Genomic DNA, 19,568 nt, shown 5'->3' with positions numbered 1-19,568 from the left:
CCTATTTTTCAGGTGGCTCCTCCACCTGTATTGCAGACTGACTGTACTGTTTGACCTCTTAATTTCAACACAAATAATCCAAGTGCAGATAAACTGTCAACTATGATTTTCTTTATCTCAGAGCAAACTTGGCTGATTCGTGATAGTTCTGTACTTTCCCCTGCTTTTACATCCACCTGTTTTTGTATCTATTAATACTGCAGCATTTTATCTAAGGGAAAAACTAAATCTAATCATGTGAACGTGACAGAAATCTGAATCAGTGAGAAGCTGGTTCATGCAGTTGTCATCTACCAGGTTTCTGCTTGCTCTTTATATTATTTTCAGTCCATCAGGTTAAAAAACATATCACATCATAACAATGTGATATGCTTTTTAAGCTTCTATTTTGAATGTTTCTAGTTGACATTTACTTATTTTTTGGTATTGTCTAGCATATGTTCTAGCTAAATTATCTGACAGGGAAAGATATGATAAATGCAACAGACTTTCATCTTTCTCTCAAGAAAATTCCTTGAGAGGAAATAAGCAATCACACTACCACAACCTTTTCTTTAAATTCATAAAAAATGCATGTGAGCAACAGACTCAATAGAAGGAAGTCAGAATAACTGATGGAAGAATCTCTATGAACCCAGATTTGTAGCAAGAAGGAAAAAACACAACAAAACAGAAAAAATAAGAACAAACAAATCCTTCCTTAGTGAGTGGCTTGCTGTAAGTATCTGGATCCCCTGTGACCACTGAGGTGTCCTGCATGGCAGCTCGTGGTGGTGATCTCCCTGGGGCAGGGACACTCTCTGGGTGCCCCTTGAGGCTGGGAGAGCCCTTACCCAGCATCTCATATCTGCAGCAAGGTAGGAATGCTTGATGTCACATCTGAAGGTGCATTGCATGCTCCTGGCTTGGATCCATACCCAGCTGCAGCTTCACTAGAGCAGGGCAGCCAGCAGAGGTGTCTGACTGCCAGCAGCCTGTCACAGCCTATGTCCTGTGTTCAAAACCCTTGCCACAGCCAGTAAAGCATTGCTTGTGGCCCCACTGCTTTCATAAGTGATCCAGGGTTTGCTTACTTTTTGAAAAGTGGATAAAATGGGAAGAATTTTCTTAATACTATATAAGCCCTTCAGGAGTTAGTAGAACTCAGCCCGGGGTGTCAAAGCCATCCTAACAACAAAAAGCACACAGAAAATAAGGTCAGAGGAGGGATGTAGATGTACAGACTTCTGAAGATTCAACCTCAGTAGGGGAGCAATTGTCCTAATTTGTGAAGGGAAAGTACATTTGATTTAATTCATGGATTACAAGGAATGAAACAAGAAGGCCAAGTGAAAAGTGAAAAGAGGTAGGATGTAAGCAGGAAGCCAAAGAGACAGTGGTTTCTGTTCTGTACAGAAATAGGCCTTCTGGTTTACAACTGTTGTTGCTTTCTGCATACACAACTTGAATATATTCATGCCCATAGTCTGCAAGTGCTGCCCAGAGCTGTTCTAAGTCTCATTTTGACTGCTTAAAGCATTTTCAGACTGCAATTATGTGCCCAGTACTGTTCTTCAGCCAAAAAAACTACAAACAAGGGAGATCTGTGAATATCATTATTCACCAGAAACATTTCAGGACTTAAAATATAACTTCGTTGCTCATTTAGCTTGTGGGTTTTTCATGTTTTGGTTTTTTTGTAATATCTTCCATACATCAAGGACATAAAGTGTCTAGTACCTGTACAGGTGTAACTACATACTGATGTGTACAATCACATTCTAAAGTACAGCAATCACGTTTCTAAAGTACAGAGCTTGATGCTGAGGAAATGGATATAATTAAATTCAAAGGATTTGAGGACAGGCTAAAGCTAAGCATGTGCTTAAATGCTTTTCTGAATAAGAATTAAGGTGATTTACTCCTTGTGCTTTGAAGTCCAGCTTGTGGTGCTTGTTGATGATACCTACCACATGCAAGATTTCGGGCCTTGCCTTTACTTTCAGACTCACTTAAGATGGAATTTGGGAATGATAATTAGGGAGACACGAGACGCAGAGCTTTGTTTTCCAGAGAGAGCATAAACTGCCTTTAAATTTCATACCTTGTCAGAGTGGTACCCACAGAGGCAGCCATCCAAGAGCTCAGGGCAACCACAGAGAGGCACTGACCTGAGCAAGGGCTCATCCCAGAGACCAGGGCTGGAATGGTGGCAGGGGCTGTAAGAGTCCAGTGATCATTAAGAAAATGAGGGGGGACAAGCCAGGTCCAGGGTCAGGCCAGGCAGCCCTCTCAACAAGTCAGGAACAGCAAAGGCCAGAGCTGAGAACAGTCTGCCTAAAGCCCAGCCTGGGAGAGGACTGGGGCTCTGGCTGGTCAAGGACTCCTGATGTGCCCGGGGCCTGGCATTTCTTCATGGATTAATATGAGATTTAAGCCACGGACAGAAAAATAAATCTCATGCTAGATGCAAGAGCAAGCCTCAGGCTCTCATGCAAACATTTTAGCTGCAGGAATTTATTGCTTTTAGAAAAGCATTTCTAATGACACAGGAGATACAGATGTTTACAGTGGATCTTAGTAAGATCCTAACTTACTTAGGCAAAGGATGAGAAAAAATGGTTAAGAAACAGAAAAGAGCAACAGCTTAGTGTTCAGTCAATAATACTGAATTGTTATTCACAGATTTCAGGGTGCTTTTTAAAGAAGCTGAAGAAACTCAGAGAGAATGAACAAACTGTGTATAAACCATCCAGCAGATTGAGATCAGAGAAGCAGATATTTTGGCTTTATTTTGGATCACAGTCTGAACATGAATGATCCATATTGTGTTGTTGCAAAGAAGTATCAGTTGTACCAAGATATTAAATTTTATGCCAAACGTGTTCCTTCTTTCTAATGAGTGGAATATCACAGCAAGGCAAGAAATCAGCAGGTCACCTCATCCACTGCCACAACCTAAAGCAGGATCATATAGATCAGCAAAGTGTTCCAGGTTACACCCAACTCTGGAATTATAACTGAAAAAGTTAATCAGCTTCCTTCAACCAGAGCCCCAGAAAAATTAATGTTGGCATAAGACAGTGAGACAGAACATGAGTAGCAAGGGGAGGAGGAAAGGCAGAAATTATTTATACCAGTATAATGTGCTGAACTATGATTCTGCTTGATCTTACTCAACATCTTTATTATTTATTTTAAAGTTATTATTTATTTTAAATGTTTCCTGACTGGTCAAAAATGTTTTGAAATGTAATTCTGTGTCCTCCCCCCATCTTTGCATCACCTGCAAAATTAACAAGAATTTTCTCTGTTCCATTATTTAAATTGTTAATATCAGTAACACAGAGACCCAGAGTGAAGACAGGCTCTAAAAAACAGCAATATATCCTTTCCTTTTGTGAGTGAACTATTTCTTGCTATGCAGGAAGTTTTGTATAGACCTCATAATATATTTACCCAGACTATATTTCTTTAACTTTTTAAAGAAAATGTCATGTAAGTGTCATAAACATAATCAAGCTGACAATAGGCTCTGTCCTATCCATAAGGCCTGTTCCCTACTGGAGAAGAAAAATCAAGTTATCTGGTTTGATTTATTTTTGATAGATCCATGTTGACTGTATTTTTTTCTCTGGTTATCATCTAGGTGCTGATAATAGTTTGTGAGGTTTATTTGTTCAAGGATTTTTAAATCAATTTAAGTAAGTTAATTAGACTCAAATTGAGCTGTATTTCTCTGGCTCCATCCCCCCCCCCCCGATAACAGCAATGTACAGGTGCCTATTCTGTTTTCCCACAATCTCATTTACCTTCTTAATTCTTCAACTGTCTTTCAATCACATTCAGTAGACTGAAAGTGAAAAAATTTGGTTCATTTGAGTGCTCCTTAGCTGTTCTTTACCTACTCTGGGCTGAGATAATTTTGTTCTCAGCATCACCAGTCCCAACTATCTGCTTGTGCTTGGTCTTTATTGTAAGTCTAATACAACAGAGACACCAATCCCTTTAGCTCTCTTCATAACTTGTTGATAGATTTTCTTCTCTGTTGAGTGGGGAGTTAAAAATTTCTCTATGTCCTTCTTACTAAAAACATGTAAAGAGCAGTTTTAATCTGGTAGCTCTTGACAGTTCAGGGGTTTTGCAGCAGTACCTTTTCTAGTATTTCTTTCTTATTCTTAGTGATTTGACTCACCTTCCTTTGTATTTTCATTATGTGCTTAAGGTCAATAGAGACCTCATGATGTGGCCAAGCTAAGCTCACTGCTATTTCTGTTCTACTCATAATTGGGATAAATGGCCCTTTGAGTTATTTTCTTAAGCATTATTGCTTTTCTTAACTCCTCTCTTTAAACTTCCTTCCTGTGAAGTCCTAACTATTGATTGCTTAAATCTTTAGCTTTCATTACTTCTGTCTTTATTTAGCTGTTCTCTTTTCTTCCTCTTTAATGGACAAGCTGACATTTTGCAAATGCTTTTTTTCTTTTTCTTTTTATGAGCAAAATGCTTCCCACTTTCATGTTTTCAGCCAGTCATTCTTCACTGGCAATCTCTGAAAAAAACCACAGCAACCCCAAACCACCCAACCAAGCCCTCACATTCTTGAGGCTAGGCCGTATTCTATAGAAATCACTACATCTGAAATACCAGCACCTGACAATGTGCTGCTGTTCTAGTGGGAAGGGTTTTTCACTTCACCAAAGATAAGCTTAGGAAAGAAATCGGAGGCCCAGACCCCAGACACTGCCAAAGGTGAGAGACTGAAATGCAGAGACAGGGTATAAAACTGCCTGGGATTGCTTCCAGCAGCAGTAGCTGTCCTGTTGTATGTGCCTGAGGGAGTGGAAAGGACAGATCTGTCCCAGGTTGTTCATTGGTAGACCCCTAGGAGAAAATACTCTGTGCTTTGTGAGCAGTAATCCTGTGTTTTAGAAATAGAATATATTTGTGAACAGTAATCTTACAGCTTCGAAATAGAGGAAGAAGAAAACTGCCAAATATTGGTGTTATTGCTGAACTGCTTGTTTTGAGAATTCAGGCTGTGAAGCAGGGTAGTGCAGCATGTGTGTGTTGCCGGTATGTGTGTGTCTGGTTGATAGGGCAGGAATTTACAGGAACATCGTGCTGCAGGTTTAGATCAACAGTAGGTGTTTTAATCAATCAGCAGTGACTGAAAAACCAGCATTTTGTAGAATTCTTATTAAGCTCAAATTGTGGAAAGGAGTTCTTTGGAAAAGCCTGGTGGGATCCCTTCTTTCCCCAAAAGGCAGTAATTTCTTCCACAGCAGTGGCAGTGACATACAGCCTCCAGCTTTACAGACCAGGTATTGCTGCTGCCATGTCTATATAGAAATCACTTTGACTCAGTGTTGATATCTAACTGGTCTTTTCAAACTTATTTGTGGAACTAAGCTTTTATTTTCAATTAATCAGGCTCAACAGTTTGGCCAGTTATGGTGCTGTCCTAATGCTGTCCTGTGGAGAAGGAAAGCCCTGATATAATCAGGATGGGGAGAGCGATGTGCTGCAGGCAGCTAATGTGAAATAAAATCTGTAGGAGACAGCTCTCAGGGGATGACCTGGCTCTGCCTTGAAAATATCTCCTTGACCTGCTACTCTCTCCGGATCTCCACAGACCTTTGCCTTTCAGACAGAGTTACATATTTGCAATACAACCTCTTCACAATGCTACAAACCAGGAACCAACCCCGTGCTCCGCTGCACAGGGCACACAGGGCAGTAAATCGCCTAAGCACTAAGACAAGTGGGGTCTGCGCTCTATGCAAGGCACTGGGCACACCTGGCTGCGGGCACCTGTGTGCGACACTTGGCACACCCGGCTGGAGGCACCTGCCCATGTCCAGACCGGAGCTGAGCTGGAGCCCTGCTCGGGTTGGGAGCTGGAGCCCCGCTCGGGCTTGTCCTTCCTCGGCCGACCTACCTATATCTGCTGCAATGGCACTTGAAAAACTCGTTTATCGAGTTAAGGTCGCTGCCGATCGGGTCGGCGAACAGGACGGCGCTGACGGGCGTGCAGAGCCATGCCCGGTCCTTGCCGCCCTCCCGGCCGGTGGCACTGAGGGGGCGAACCGCGGGCAGCTGCGGGGAGGAGGAGGAGGAGGAAGGGGGGCGGCCGGGCGAAATCAGCGGCAACAGGCGGGAGGGAGCCGGGGACGGGGAGCGCGCACCCGCCGAAGGAGCGGCGGCGAAGGGAGGCGGTGGGGGGCGGAGGGAGGCGGGCGCAGCCGGGCAGGAGGGAGGAGCGGGCGGCCGGGCGCAGCTAATTCGGGGGACTCGTCCATTTTTCGGCGTGAGTCAGGCACGTCGGTGGGGTGATGCTGCGGCGCCGGGCAAGGGCCGGGCCAGCCGCGGGGAGCGGCCCGCCCGCTCGGGCCCGGAGTCTCGGCCGTGCCGGCGCTGCCGCTGAGCGTAGCGGTGCTTCCTCTTTCCCGTTCCTCGCCGGGGCCGGCGCCATGGCCGGGGGCGCCAGGCCTGCCGCTCCCTGACACCCGCCCGTCCGCGAGGTACCGCGCCCGCGGATGCGGGGGCCGCGGAGGGACAGCGGGGCGGGCTGAGGGGGCTGGATACGGCGCTGGCCGCGGGTAAGGGCAGCTCAGATCGGGGAGGAAAGGGCGAGCGGTGAGCGGCAGAGCCGGCGAGGAGAGGAGGGGTCCCGGGGTGGGGGGTCTGGAGCTGGCAGGCTCCGTGCAGCTGCGGCCTCTGCCTCCCCTCAGGCTGCTGCGTGCGGGACTCCTCCGGGCAGCGGAAGGGAAGGGAAGAACTGCCCGTGCCCCGAGCGGAGCTGCCCGCTTCTCACGGAGCCTAGCAAGGAAGGGCTGCAGCGGGAGCGTTTCGTGCTTCGTCAGCCCGGCAGTGTTTTGGCTTTGATTCCGTTTTGCTCCTACCTGTTCCTGGAGAAGAGGTCCCCGCCATGTCTCGCTACAGCCTCCACAACCTCCTGGACTGGATGTATGGCGGGGTGGACCCCAGCTTTGCCGGCAATGGAGGGCCGGAATGCGCCGCCTTCCTCTCCGGCCAGCAGCGCTTGCTGGAGAGTTTGGTCTTCCTCAGTGTGGGCACCGTGGAGATCCTCGTGTCCCTGTGGAAGCTGAGACAGCAGCATGTCCAGGAGCTGGAGAATCTGCTGCAGCAGCCCCAGACTAAGCAGGAGAGCCTGGGCAAGAACGTGCTGCTGGTGCTGCTCTGTCTCATCTTTGGGCTGGAGGTGGGGTTCAAGTTTGCCACCAGGACTGTCATTTACCTCCTGAATCCCTGCCACGTGGTCACCATGATGCAGGTAAGGCTTGTGCAGGGTCACCTGGAAGTTTGCTTTTGTGATGTACTGGCAAAACGGTATTTTCCCCCCCCATAGTTGGTTTGTGGACCAAAAGTGTCTAGCAAAAATACAAATGCCAAGAATGGTATAAATATTTTAAAACATAGGTTTTGTGTCAGTTGAATTAAAATCTATCAAAAACCCCAAGTCAGATGTAAAGGTGAAATTGTAGCTATAACTAATGTCCAGATCTCTGGTTTAAAGTGTAGATAATTAAGGCTTTCTCATCACTTGCCTTCACCTGATCCTTGCTTCAAGAACAGAAGGTGCTGTTCTCACTGACAGCAGTGCTAAAATTTGCACCAAATCTAATGAAAACAAGATTACATGCAAAAGCAGCTATTTAATTTATGTGCAGCTTTTTCAAGCAAGTGCCTTCTAGGGGTGTGATTGTATTTTGTGAAGGTGTTGGAGAAACAAATTACTCATTGTGCAGATACTGTTGGTTTATCTTTCTAATTTTAGAGGCTGAATGGTAAAGAAACAGGTGTTACCTGTTTCTCATATGTGGGGTGAACAAACTGATGTGGCCTTACATGTGTGGATAATCCATTTCCTTTTATGACTTGTGGCATGGTTGTTGATGTGTAATAATGTGTAGTTTGTGTAGATTTCAAAATAATGGATACATAGACAAACTGTTACTGAACTGGGCTAGCTAAAGGTTACAAACTGTGTTTGTTAATAGTTCTGTGCATATACTTATCTATCAGTTTCACTGAGCTTGTTAAGGAGTGTTGAAGATGTCTAAAATATTATTATTTTGCTAATTTTATACCCTCAGCGCTGAATAGCTTAAAAAATTCAAGGTCAAGAATTAAACGAAGAATGCCAAAAAGGCTTTCATGAAAGCTGCCATGATAGCAATGTCTGTCTAAGATCAATAACGGATGAAAATCAGATCAATGCCATTCTGGGTCTCCTATTGCAGTATGTGAGGTGATCTGGGCTGAATCAGATCTAGCCAGTCATTGGATCCACACCTGAAGAGCATTTCCTAAAAGGCAGGGAAATGTCTTTTCTGGTTGTTCCAGCGGATTGAGGGATGGGTTTTGTTTCAGGGGGAGGGGTAAACAAGCTGATACAGCAATATTCAAGACCTTTACAGCAATTAATTTACAGTTCCAGAAATAATTAGTAGGTTATGTAAATTCCTAGGCTGTGATGCAGTGTTTGCTCAGTAGTTTACAGCATAGGACACTTCCTTCCTGTGAAGTGATAAGGATTGTTGTGAAATCAGTCAGTCAGTCCTTCACTTCTCTTCTTGCAGTAGTGTGTACACAATCCTGCTGTGTCTAAATAATAGCATGAACAAAGTAGAAGGTGAAGAGATGAAATGTGCTACAACAATCAAGATCACTTCAAAGGGATGCCAACAGTAGCTGTTGATAAAGCTTTCTTCTTTCACTATATTTCTGTTTTCATCTTCTTCAGCTGAGACTGTTTCACCTCAGCAACAAATACTCTGGGCTCTGAGCCAAAAATATTTGAAACTCAAAATTATGCTTCAGATTTTCCCTGCATAAAAGCAAAATTCCTGCTCTTAAAAGACCTAAGACTGAAATGAGATCAAAATAAAATGGAAGTTAGGTGTGTGTGCATTTGGGCAGATAAAAATGTGTAACACAATGGCTACTGAGTTTTAGAAATGAGTCTGTTCTGACCAGGTGTCTGATTTTTGCCTAACATGCCAACCTGTGTTCAAATCTTTTCATAAGTGGAAAGAACTAGTTTAGATGTGTCATTGCAAGGATGAAGTGTTGATCAAATGAATGTATTTAACTGCCTCAACAGATCTCATGGCTAATCATCTTCCCAGAATTTGTTGCCATCCTGTCATCTGCTTGAATTACTAGAAGCTGTGGCACTCATTTCCTGTTCTGGGTTTTGGCTTCTTGCTTAGCTTTTGGAGGAAGAAGGGTGTTTCCTCACCAGGGTTACTCATGCAGCATCATTGAGAGAGAAATCCTTCAAGTCTTAAAAAACTATATAGATTTTGTAACAAAGGTGAATGGAAACTGGTGTGGTTTCTCTGCCAGCTGTGGGATGGAGATGAGGATTGTGCAGCACGGTGTTTAGTTAGTGTGTGGTAGAGCAAGGGGAGAAGTCTGTGAAGGAATTCATAGTGAACTCTTTCTTTACATAAAAAATGGTCTTTGTGAAAATTATTTGAATACCTCTGTTAGAACACAAAAACAAGCCACAAACCACTCTCCTTTTAGGACTGGCTATATGATTGGACCAGTGCTGTTGCAGACCTGACATAAAAGGGAAACATTAAATCTCTAGGCTGTTCAAAACCTTTGCCTTTCCATAGCAGGAAACAAAAATCAGCATATGTTCAAGGAACCAGGTGTTATATTTTCAAGACATTAATCCTTTCAGATTAATGTCTTGAAAATGTATTTTAGGGGACATCATTGTGATATTGAAATTGGCTGTGTGAAGGAAATGTTAAAGGTTTCTGATTGAGCGGTGTGAGAGGGAAGATTTCCTCGAGAGCCAAATACAGCACTATTGATTCCTTTAAAGCTTTGTGAAGGAGACCTTGAGCAGCAGCCAAGTCTTGTGCTTGTTGAGAAGTATGCACACAAGTGTTGTGTCCCTGTCTATGAGCATTGCTTTAGTGAGGTGAAAGGAAAATTTCACTCTTTGCAATGTCAAACCAAATGATTTCTAACCAATTTTCTTCATCTATTTTGTATTCTTTAAACTTTAATTTCTTTTTTACTTGAACTACTTTGAAAGCAAAGCAGTGAGAGGTCCCAAGTCAGAACTACAATTTAATAGGAAAATTAAAATAAATGCAGTAGTAGAAAAACACTGACAGAGTCAGGATACAACCTGACACCCTGTGGGTCAGGGTGTTGGTAGCAGTGCAATTAATGGTGGCTGCAGTGCTCCTGCACTGCCAGCTGTGGTTCTGTTGAAGCAGTGATGCTGTACAAGGGTGTGGTTTTCCTCTGAAGGTCCAGGTGATGTAGATGGATCTGGTCTTCCTCAGGGAATCCAGTGGGAAAAGGCTGCTCTGGTGTTCCAAATGTCAGATTATATCTAGGTAGGAGTGCTTGGCTCCTCCCCCAGGTGGAACATCTCACACTGGGATGATGTAACTTTATCAGTCATGCACTGAGACCCAATGGCCCATGAATAGAAGATAGCCCCCTGGAGGGAGGATGGGTCTTGGAGGAGATGAAGAACACTGCCCCACCTGGTTTTAACAGCTGGTAATAGAATACATACTTTTGGTTACATCTTACATTGTAAGCTAAAATGTTACTTTTCAGCCAAAACCCTTGAGTTCATGTAGCAGTTCTTTGTTTCACTTTTAGTGAAGGAGAAGTTAGAATTTATATCCAGAACTTGTTCTCCATCATTTGTTCCCATACCCCCAGTTTGTAATTTGACACACAGAATTTGCAACCTGCTCTTTCCAATCAAGGTAACTTAATGCAAATGAGCAAACACAGATGTCTCTTGATGTCCTGAAGACACCCAGCTGGAGTTTACAGGCAATTAAAATTAGGTATAGACAGGAGCCAGGGCTAAAACTAGTCTGTGTTGCAAAAGAGAAACCAAAAAAAGGTTTTTTTCCTTTTTTTGTAACCAAAAAAAGAAAAAAGTAAGGAAAAAGCCATCTAAAGCAGAGGTTGTAGGTAACACTGGTAGGGGGAAGTAAGCTTAAAAGGTCCTTTCCAACATTAATGATTATGTGATTATTATAATGTTTTTCTTTTTAAAAGGATCTCCAGTTTTAAAGACTGAAGGTTATGACTGACCAGTCTGTACAAATTAAAACAGCGTTTGTATAATTTTATTAAAACCTTAAGGAAGTGGCAGAAACATGTCTGTAGTCTAAAGCTAAAACAATAGGTACAGCCACTTGTTCTCATAAACTGCTGTGGATTTTGAATGTGTCTTTAGTAAGTCTACGCCTTCTTCCAGAATGGTGCTTTAATACCAATCTTAAAATAAATTTTGTAACTCTATTTTATTCTAGAAAGAGTTTTGCAAAAATGATTTCTCAGTGGTAAATTTCAGCTGGTCAGTTATTGTAATTCTTTTCCAGTTCTTCACTGAATTATTCTTCACTAAGTTATACTTCAGCCAGTTAAGGACTGACATTTGTTTGGAATAAAGAAAAGTGTGTTTGTAGGAAACATCTGTTTTGCTGGGTTATTGCTTTGGTGATCTTTTTAGGCAAAGAAAAGTAAATGTAAAAGGGAAGCAATAGGTGAAAAGAAGGATAGGTTTCATGTAGTGATTTTACTCTGATGTTTGCATAAATAAAATGAGTGCTAAGTGTATCTGCAGCTCAGTGAATACTAAATTCTATGTGCATTATTTCCAGTTCTGGCTTCTTTAGAGATCGGGATCCTTTCTGCCCTCTGCAAAAGAGGTTACTGTTTTTGGAACAATGGGCTGTTTTCAGAACTTACATAATAAACATAGCTTGACTGAATCCTGCATCATTTGGGAATATGTAGCAAAATATATCTAGGTAATTACTTACTTACTCCCTTTTTCTTTTTTTTTTCCTTTTAATTTGCATACATGGTTCCTATATGCTTTGTAATATTTGGAAGAATCAGCTAAACTGTATATATTTTTTAATATTCTGGCTCTTCAAAACCTTGAATTAAAATTAAAAGGACACAATTTCTTATGAAAATATATGCATTTTTAAAAGTGTAAGTCTATGAACATACACTTCCTTTTGAACATAACTCTTTCTTTTTTCTTTTTACAGCTGCAAGTTAACTTGTGATGCTTTTCCTTACAGCTGATGGCTAGAGAGGAAATTCATGCTGGTGTGCGTTGAGAAAGGGCAGATGAAGAAGAATTAAAGCACTAACAGCACCTGTGTCTCTTGGTGGCAAGCCTAATTTCCTGCAAAGGAGTGCATTTTCCTTCCAGGAAGATGAGAGCAGCCTCAGGGATACAGATAGGGAGTGACAGCTCAGGAGACAATCCATCAGTTCCTGTATCCCCAGTCTGCAGTGCTCCAGAACCATTGGTCTGGCCTTCAGAGCAGCAGGGCATGCCTGAAAACTTAATCTGCCCTGGTTCCCAGAACTGTCAGGTTTTTTCTTAATTGTTACTTTTGTCTTAATTTGTTTTATTTGTCTTGTTTTTAAGCAATGATTTTATTGTGTTTAAAAAACACAATCAACTGGAGTTTGGAGGCTTTTACTGATTACTGCAATTATTGTAATAATTGCATATAGGACTGAGGAAAATCTTTTCTGTGATAGCTTTAACACTATATATACTTTGTTTCACCATTGTGTTTACTTTTAGTGAATCCCAACATGTAGCAGAGTAATGGGAAAATATTAGCATGGCAGGGTTTCTTAGTCAGAAATAAGAGTAATTTTTTGTTTAGTATAAAGAGGATAGCAAATGTGTCCTAAGGCTGTGATTCAGTTTTCTTTGTTTGAAGAGATTATGGACCAACCTTTTTAATTTAAACAAGATTTGGCCAGTGATGCTTTATCCTAAGCTTTAGTCCAGGTGCCAGGGACCACAGGAACACGTCATGGTGCTGGTGAATGTTCTAGTTCAGGAATTGGAGTCTAAAGCTCTTAGTTAAGCCTTTGTTTTGAAGTTGCTAGAATTTGGAAATACTGTGCTTCAGGCTGTAATGCATTCTTAGATAATTCTCTCCTTTTTTTTCTGAATATTCTTAGGAGAAAAGAACATAAAAAGTGGGGAGTTGACAATGGATATCTTGCTCTCTAAGCAGGAGTAGGAACTGCATGATTGGAAACTGGATGAAAAGCTTAGCTTTCTCTGACCCCAAATATTTACACTGAGTGTTATCATCTAAAGGCCACTAGATGAATGATTAGGTAACCAGATATTGGTTTGTTTTGATGAGATCATCACAGATTTAGAGCAAATATCATTCAAAGTGTGACAAGTGTAGTTTGAGCAAGATATTAGGGAGATAAAGGCCTCTTTTTGTTTCTTTTTTCTTCTTCTGTTTAAATTTTTTTTTTCCCAGAACAGAGCTTTCAGTGTACTATCCAGTGTTATGATGTATTGCTGTTGGCTGCAATATATTTTAGGATGGATTTTTTTATCCTATTTGGCAGTTTCACACACCATTTCATGTAGGTTGTTTGCTGGTAACATAAACTGATGTTTCAGGAGTAGCTGCCTGAAACAGGCAAAAAAGAAATCCTACATCTCCTAGGATTTCAGTGGAGTGGTGAATGAAAAGAGCAGCAGTAACCACACTGGACACCTTATAAATTCCAGGGACTGGGATGTCTTTCATCTCATGATTTCCAGCCTCAGGAGCCCTTGTTTGCTGTCTCCTTGCCCTGCTGTCAATGTTGACAGTCCCAGTCCCAGCTGTGGAGTTTTACTGAAGGGGCTGTACACCAGCCACATCCCCTGCAGCAGTCTGAACCATGTCAGTGTTCACCAGGAACAAATCCTGTGCCACGAGTTTGAAACCTGCAGAGTGTACTGGGACTCATGTTTCTGGTGGCACTTCCTCAGGGCTTTGCATTGAGGTGGTGAGGGTTTGTTTATTCAGATGGCCAAGTAATTAGTGTCAAGTAAATGTAATGGTTTGAATTGTAATACTTTGTTGGTTAGTGAAATGCCAGCTTAAATTATCAGGAATACAATGTTGTATGCCTTAGCTTTTTATGGATTGTGTTACTATTTCATTAGTAAGAGTTGGCTGTAGTAAGGCTATTAGTTACTTACTGTCTTGTGTTTTTAAAGACAAAAAAATTTCTGTTGTAAAATCCTACAAAATGAGGAATTTCAAACTGTGACAAGAAAAAGGGTGTTGGTGACTCAGAGCAGAGTAGAGCAGGGCTTTTCTATAATGATTTTGCTTTTGTAGAAAACCAATACCAAACATCCTTCTCAGGAGGAAAACTAACAAAAGTGAATATACATGTGAGAATCTTCTTGTGAATCATGTGTCACTGACAGAGGGAGATGCAAGTTAATCTAAATTCAGTGTAAATTAAATTTTCTTAAGAAATTGAAATTAGAACTTCTTTTAAAATTTACCCTCTTTGTTCTTTTACCTCAGATATGTTTTTAATGGTCAGGTTTTGTTTAAGCACTGATTTAAGAATGGGGAATGAAGTAACCCACTACTAGTGAAGGGCTGGTACAGATAGTAGTTAGAGAAAAAGGAAAAGTAACTTCAGTGACCTCTGAAATACTAATTCCTAAGGTGTGATAGCTCATGCTAATGCACTCATAGAAGGACCTGAGTCATGTGTTAATTATTAATCCTGAACTATGAGAAGTCTAGAAATCTTTCACCTAAGACTCTGAAAGGGAAGAAGGTGAATATGGGTTTGCTGATTAAACAAACTAAGCCTGTGGAAGGGGAGACTAACCTAGAATGTCCCAATGGACATGGATCATGTACAATACATTAGATTGTAGAGGATGGAGGCTGTTCAGCTTGCTACACAGCTTCCATCCCTGGGCAGAACTGGGAAGCTGGGGGGTGGAACCTGGGCCAGGCAGCTCGTTGTGTTCCAAAGTCTGCTTCATGTAACACACTTTTATTGTAGTATTTCTTAATGCTCTGTCAGCAGTTTTGCTTTGAATCATGAGTATCCTTAGCACTACATTAACATAGGACACATTAATCCCTGAACCTGTCTGACAGCTGCAGCAAGGCAGCAGTGATTTTATGCTAAAATATTAAATACATTCAATGTGCTCCTATTTAGCAATTAGAATGTAACATCTTTTGGTATCTTTTCTTTTTTTCCAGATTTAGCAGTCCGAACTTGTCAAACCACAAATATGATTTTTATTTTTTTATTTATTATTTTTCAATCTAGCACTACAGTTAAATGTAAAATAGGAAACCAGCTATGTTTGATGGTTTGTGTACTTTTTTCCACCTCTTTAAACTGGTGCACTTACCTATTGCTAAAGTCCAGATATGCAAACTGTAAAATAGGTTTCTTGAATAAAACTATTTCTATATTAATCTAAAAAAAATAAAATCAAACCCACTAATATCTCCAAATGAATGGGATAATTGCAGCACATATAATGATTGACATGCCAGAAATGATTTACAGCCCAGTCCTGCATTAGTTCAGACCAGCCATGAGTTCAGTGTCCCTAAGCTCCTGTCTCAAGGAAGGAATAGTTATTGGTGCTGTGTGGGACACTGGAGTCCCCAGACTGCCCAGCCCTGCTGATCCATCATGTGTGGTGGTGTGACCTTTGTCTCTGGGCTTGTGCAAGGCAGGGCTGGCCGTGCAGTTCTTCTTGCCAGAAACATTTCCCAAGGGCATGGATAATTGTACTTATGGTCTTGCAAAGTATAGTGACAGAATTTCTGATTTTTCATTTTCATCTGGGTCCTCAAGGTTGAAGTGAACTTCTGTGGATTAACCAGAGTTAAGAGGTTCTCTGTAATTTACTGCCTGAGAACAGTTGTAGAATCTTCTGGTCCTGTGCTTCTGCTTCTGCAGCCATCCTGACTCTCAATATTGTTCCCATTTAGGACTTCTTATCTCTGCATTTCCTCAATGCCACACACGATTTTGTACTTCCTCTTTCTGTTGCACCCATTAGCCTCAGTCTTTTACAGATATTAATCTCTGTGTGGAAGATGTTTTGTACCTTTTTTTTGAGCATTGGAAGGAAAAGGCAGTGGTCAGAACTATGCTCATAATCTAGCCTATCAGACAATGTATATTTTGTAGTTAATTTTTCCCATCCAAAATAGTTAAATTTGTCTATTTTGGGCTAATTCTTTTGCTCTTCTTTCATTTGTAACTGAAAATATAACAGGTGACAGAAGAAGGGGAGACACTGAACTTGTTTCCTAGTGTTTCTTCTGAATTGAAAGCTGAGTTATCCTGCCTTGGGCAAGGAGAACTTCATTGTGTTTTACCATACACACTGCCCGTGTCTGCTGGAGCTCTGCAGTGCCAGCTGGGCTGGGGATTCTGAGAGCCCCAGTGCCTCAAAACTCAGGAGTTCTGGAGGAGAACAGAGGCTGGGAGCTCTGCACAGCTGGTTTAACTCAGGATTCCTTGGTTTGTGGAACTGTTCCCTCCTGCAAGGCAAAGCACTGGATTTCCAATTTACAGTGACAAGTAGTAGGATTATGGGATCAGTGTGGGAACACTTGTGTTGGAGCTTATGAGCTTGTCTACTGTGAACTGTGTATTTAAGACTGCTGATACTCTGAGCTGAGGAATGACACTTTTTATACAGATCTTTGAAAAATCAGATGCAAGTGTGTCCTTTAAAATTTCCCTTTAAGAAGCTGAGATTTGGCAAGTATCTACATATGTAAAGAGAAAGTGTTGCTATTAAGCTGCTAAAGCTGAAGCACTTGAAAATCTCTTCCATGATCCTAAACTTTTAGCATAAAAACTCTGGTTATAATTTCTCTGCTGTCATGAAAAATGGAAGCCAGGCCTTTTTTCTGAAAGATTGCTTTAACAGAGAGATTTTCATGCTTAAAAGTGTTAAATATTTGGTTTTTCCCTCATCAGGGTCTGAAACTGTTTCTTTCAGTAGAGTTGAAATAAAAACAGTCAGCTGTGAATCGTGTTCTCTTCTTTGCCTGTCTCCATGGTAGTGAAGTGATTTAAATTGGTATGTCCATCTCAGTCCTTGTAACACTGCCATCCTTTTTAAATGTGAGCTGTTTTAGTCCTCAGTGCTGGGATTCAGGCAGTACTCAGACTCAGACTGTAGCTTCTGCGCTACCATGTAGTAGTTGGAGTACTCTGCAGGGTGTTAGAAAAAGAAGGGTCTAATGTCATTAAGGCATATTTATGGTTTGTTTATTTTGTGCATACAGAGAAGAAGATCTATTTATAGGCTTGGGATTTTTTTGCTTGTTTTTTTGGTTTTCTTCTTTTTTAAGATGTAGGAGACAAAAAGAAATTGCATTCTTCCTTGGAAGAGCAGAATTTGTTTCATGGAAGTATTAACCACACTTCAACAGTAACACATATCTCCTATCAGATTTCTGAATTTAAGCAAATGATAAAATAATCAAATTTAAAACTCTTGATGAACTGAAGAGTCTCTGGATATCATATCTCTGTCTGCTAACATACAACATGGAGTGTTTAAAATGTTTGATTCCGCACTCAGGTCGCATGTGAGAAAATACTTTTCCCAGAAGGGCTGTACAAGGATATTTATGGTCTCCAAAGAAGGGAAAATATAGTCCATAACTCGAGGAACTTTAGTTAGTAAACAAAGTTTATTCCAAAATATGCACCAATAGAATAATGAAGCATAGTAAGTGTTAGACACTTTTCCCAGAAGCTGTATTGGTCTTGCATGCAGATATACAGAGCTCTCATAAGATTTTTCTGGCATGTACTTTTTTCTTCTTTCTCTTAGCACAGGAAAACATCCATTAGTGATTCTAATCATGCACCTGTTATGTTCTCTTCCTCCTTAACCTGCCCTAATGAGTTGATATTGCTTGCTTTTTAAATGCAAGACTTCAGAGAAACTGATTGGATTTTAACAGTATTCACTGAGAAAATGTCTTGAGGTAGATTCCATTGAATTTAATTGCTGCCTCTCTTACTGTGCCTTTGTTACAGTGTTGTATGACTTAGGAAAAAGAATTTGAGTATGTGTTGTGTTCTAAGCTGTTGTGGAGACTTGAACATACAGATGTCTGTATTTTAAGAACTTGACCTGGAAATAAAATATTTGGAATGTGTACATTTATTTGTATCGTAATGACAGGAGTGTTTGAAAGGGCTCAGTAGGATGATCCAGATTTCAACACTTCTATTGCTGCAAGTTCATGGTCTGGGAGTGATTCATTTCAGTACCCATTGGAGGCCTCTTCCTAACCCTGCAACGCTTGAAAGAAATGCATTTGGTGAAAGAGACCAGAGTCTCTTTGCAGTAGTGGACAGCATTAAAAAAAAAAAGAATTTTTATTACTGCATATTTATGTAGTAATCTCATATCTAGAGCAAGATTTGTTAATATGAAGTTGCTGTGTGAGGTTTTGGCACTGGTGAAGGGAAGGACAGTGGTGATATTGTAAATGCTGACATTTAGCACAGCAAGGACCTCACCATGGTTGAGGCAGCTGCTGTAGAAGAAGATTGGTGATACAGTAGTCTGGTTTATGAGAGCCCTTTTATAATGCAAATAATAACTGGTTAGAATTTGACTGGTTTCGTAGACAGTGGCAGAAGCTGAACCCTCAGTGCTGCTCATACTGTTTCAATCTTTTTATATGTAGATAGTGGGAGACCTTTTGATTTGTTAAAGACTTTAAATCTTTTCCAGCTCTGCTGTAAAACACATCTTCTGGCAAGAAATTATTTGTGACATACAGAAATGAGTAGGAAAGATTTAGAAAATGGATTCTAAAAGAGGTCCCTGTCATTAATTTAAATTTGTTTCTAACATTACAGATTTTTCTTCTTGCCTGTCCCCCGTGTCGGACTGCCATGATTCTCTTCAGGTATTACCCCTTCCTTACTGTATTACTGTCCACTTGTGCAATCTAGTTTAGAAAGTAATTTATAAAATACTAAGGGAAATATCAAGTTGGAAAGGCATATTGGCTGAATTGAAAAATGACACTTTGAAAAGGGTCAGGGCTTAAGTCAGGGTGTTGGGCCCCTTATCCTTGCTTCTTGTGTGTTGGTGGGTTTGGCCTCGCTGATGAACAGGAATTAGCTCAGTAACTGTGCATTAATGCAGATTAATGTATGAGCTACTGTAATTTGTGTCATGGGCCTTGAGTCTTTTTTACCATCCTCAGTAGAAATTAGTAACTGGGCCTTGCTGGAAGCTGTGCAGGCAGTCTGGGTCTGATTTCAAAACTGTGGATATGTAAAGTTAAATAGGCAAAGCAAATTTGCTCTGGCTTGGTTGGGTATTTCTCAGATCTGTGCAGTCTTTTCTAAAATACTGCATATTGTTACTAACTTCTGCGGCAGCAGAGCCCAGGCTGCAGCTGAGGGTGCAGCCAATGTGTTGAGGGAGGGTCAGGGACTTTCTGGGCACTGGTACTTGGCTCTGGCTGTAGCTGCCACCATGGCATTAAACTCTGCTCTTCCTTGTCTTAGTCCAGGCAAAAATGATGCTGGGGGAATGCCTCAGACAGTCCTTCTGCAGCTTTCCCCTGCTGTTCCTTATTTCTGCAGGGATTATGTGGAACAAAGACTGTGTATTAGCATCTCTGTCTTGGAGAGTGTGAAAAGTATGTCTGCTGTCCAGGAAGTCTTTGCTAAAGACCAGT

General features: G+C 41.3%; 1 protein-coding gene across 5 annotated transcripts in view; it reads left to right on the top strand.

Annotated features, from left to right (window-relative positions):
- The first annotated feature begins 6,295 nt into the window (after positions 1 to 6,295).
- TMEM164 (transmembrane protein 164) overlaps positions 6,296 to 19,568 on the top strand; it is a 35,389-nt gene continuing 22,116 nt past the window's right edge. For 2 of the 5 annotated variants that reach the window (XM_059859027.1, XM_059859023.1), the window contains exons 1-3: positions 6,296 to 6,503; positions 6,714 to 7,276; positions 18,736 to 18,785. In XM_059859027.1, the coding sequence (XP_059715010.1) occupies positions 6,911 to 7,276; positions 18,736 to 18,785 (416 nt within the window). In that variant the 5' untranslated portion in view covers positions 6,296 to 6,503; positions 6,714 to 6,910. Of the gene's footprint in view, positions 6,582 to 6,713; positions 7,277 to 12,131; positions 12,399 to 18,735; positions 18,786 to 19,568 lie in introns of those variants that run through there. The other 3 variants (XM_059859024.1, XM_059859025.1, XM_059859028.1) reach the window with 3 other exon arrangements.

This window comes from Haemorhous mexicanus, chromosome 14, assembly GCF_027477595.1.
Source record: "Haemorhous mexicanus isolate bHaeMex1 chromosome 14, bHaeMex1.pri, whole genome shotgun sequence".
Classification (NCBI taxonomy): domain Eukaryota; kingdom Metazoa; phylum Chordata; class Aves; order Passeriformes; family Fringillidae; genus Haemorhous; species Haemorhous mexicanus.
Note: the sequence above shows the minus strand (reverse complement) of the source record. Positions and strands in the feature narration are given on the sequence as shown.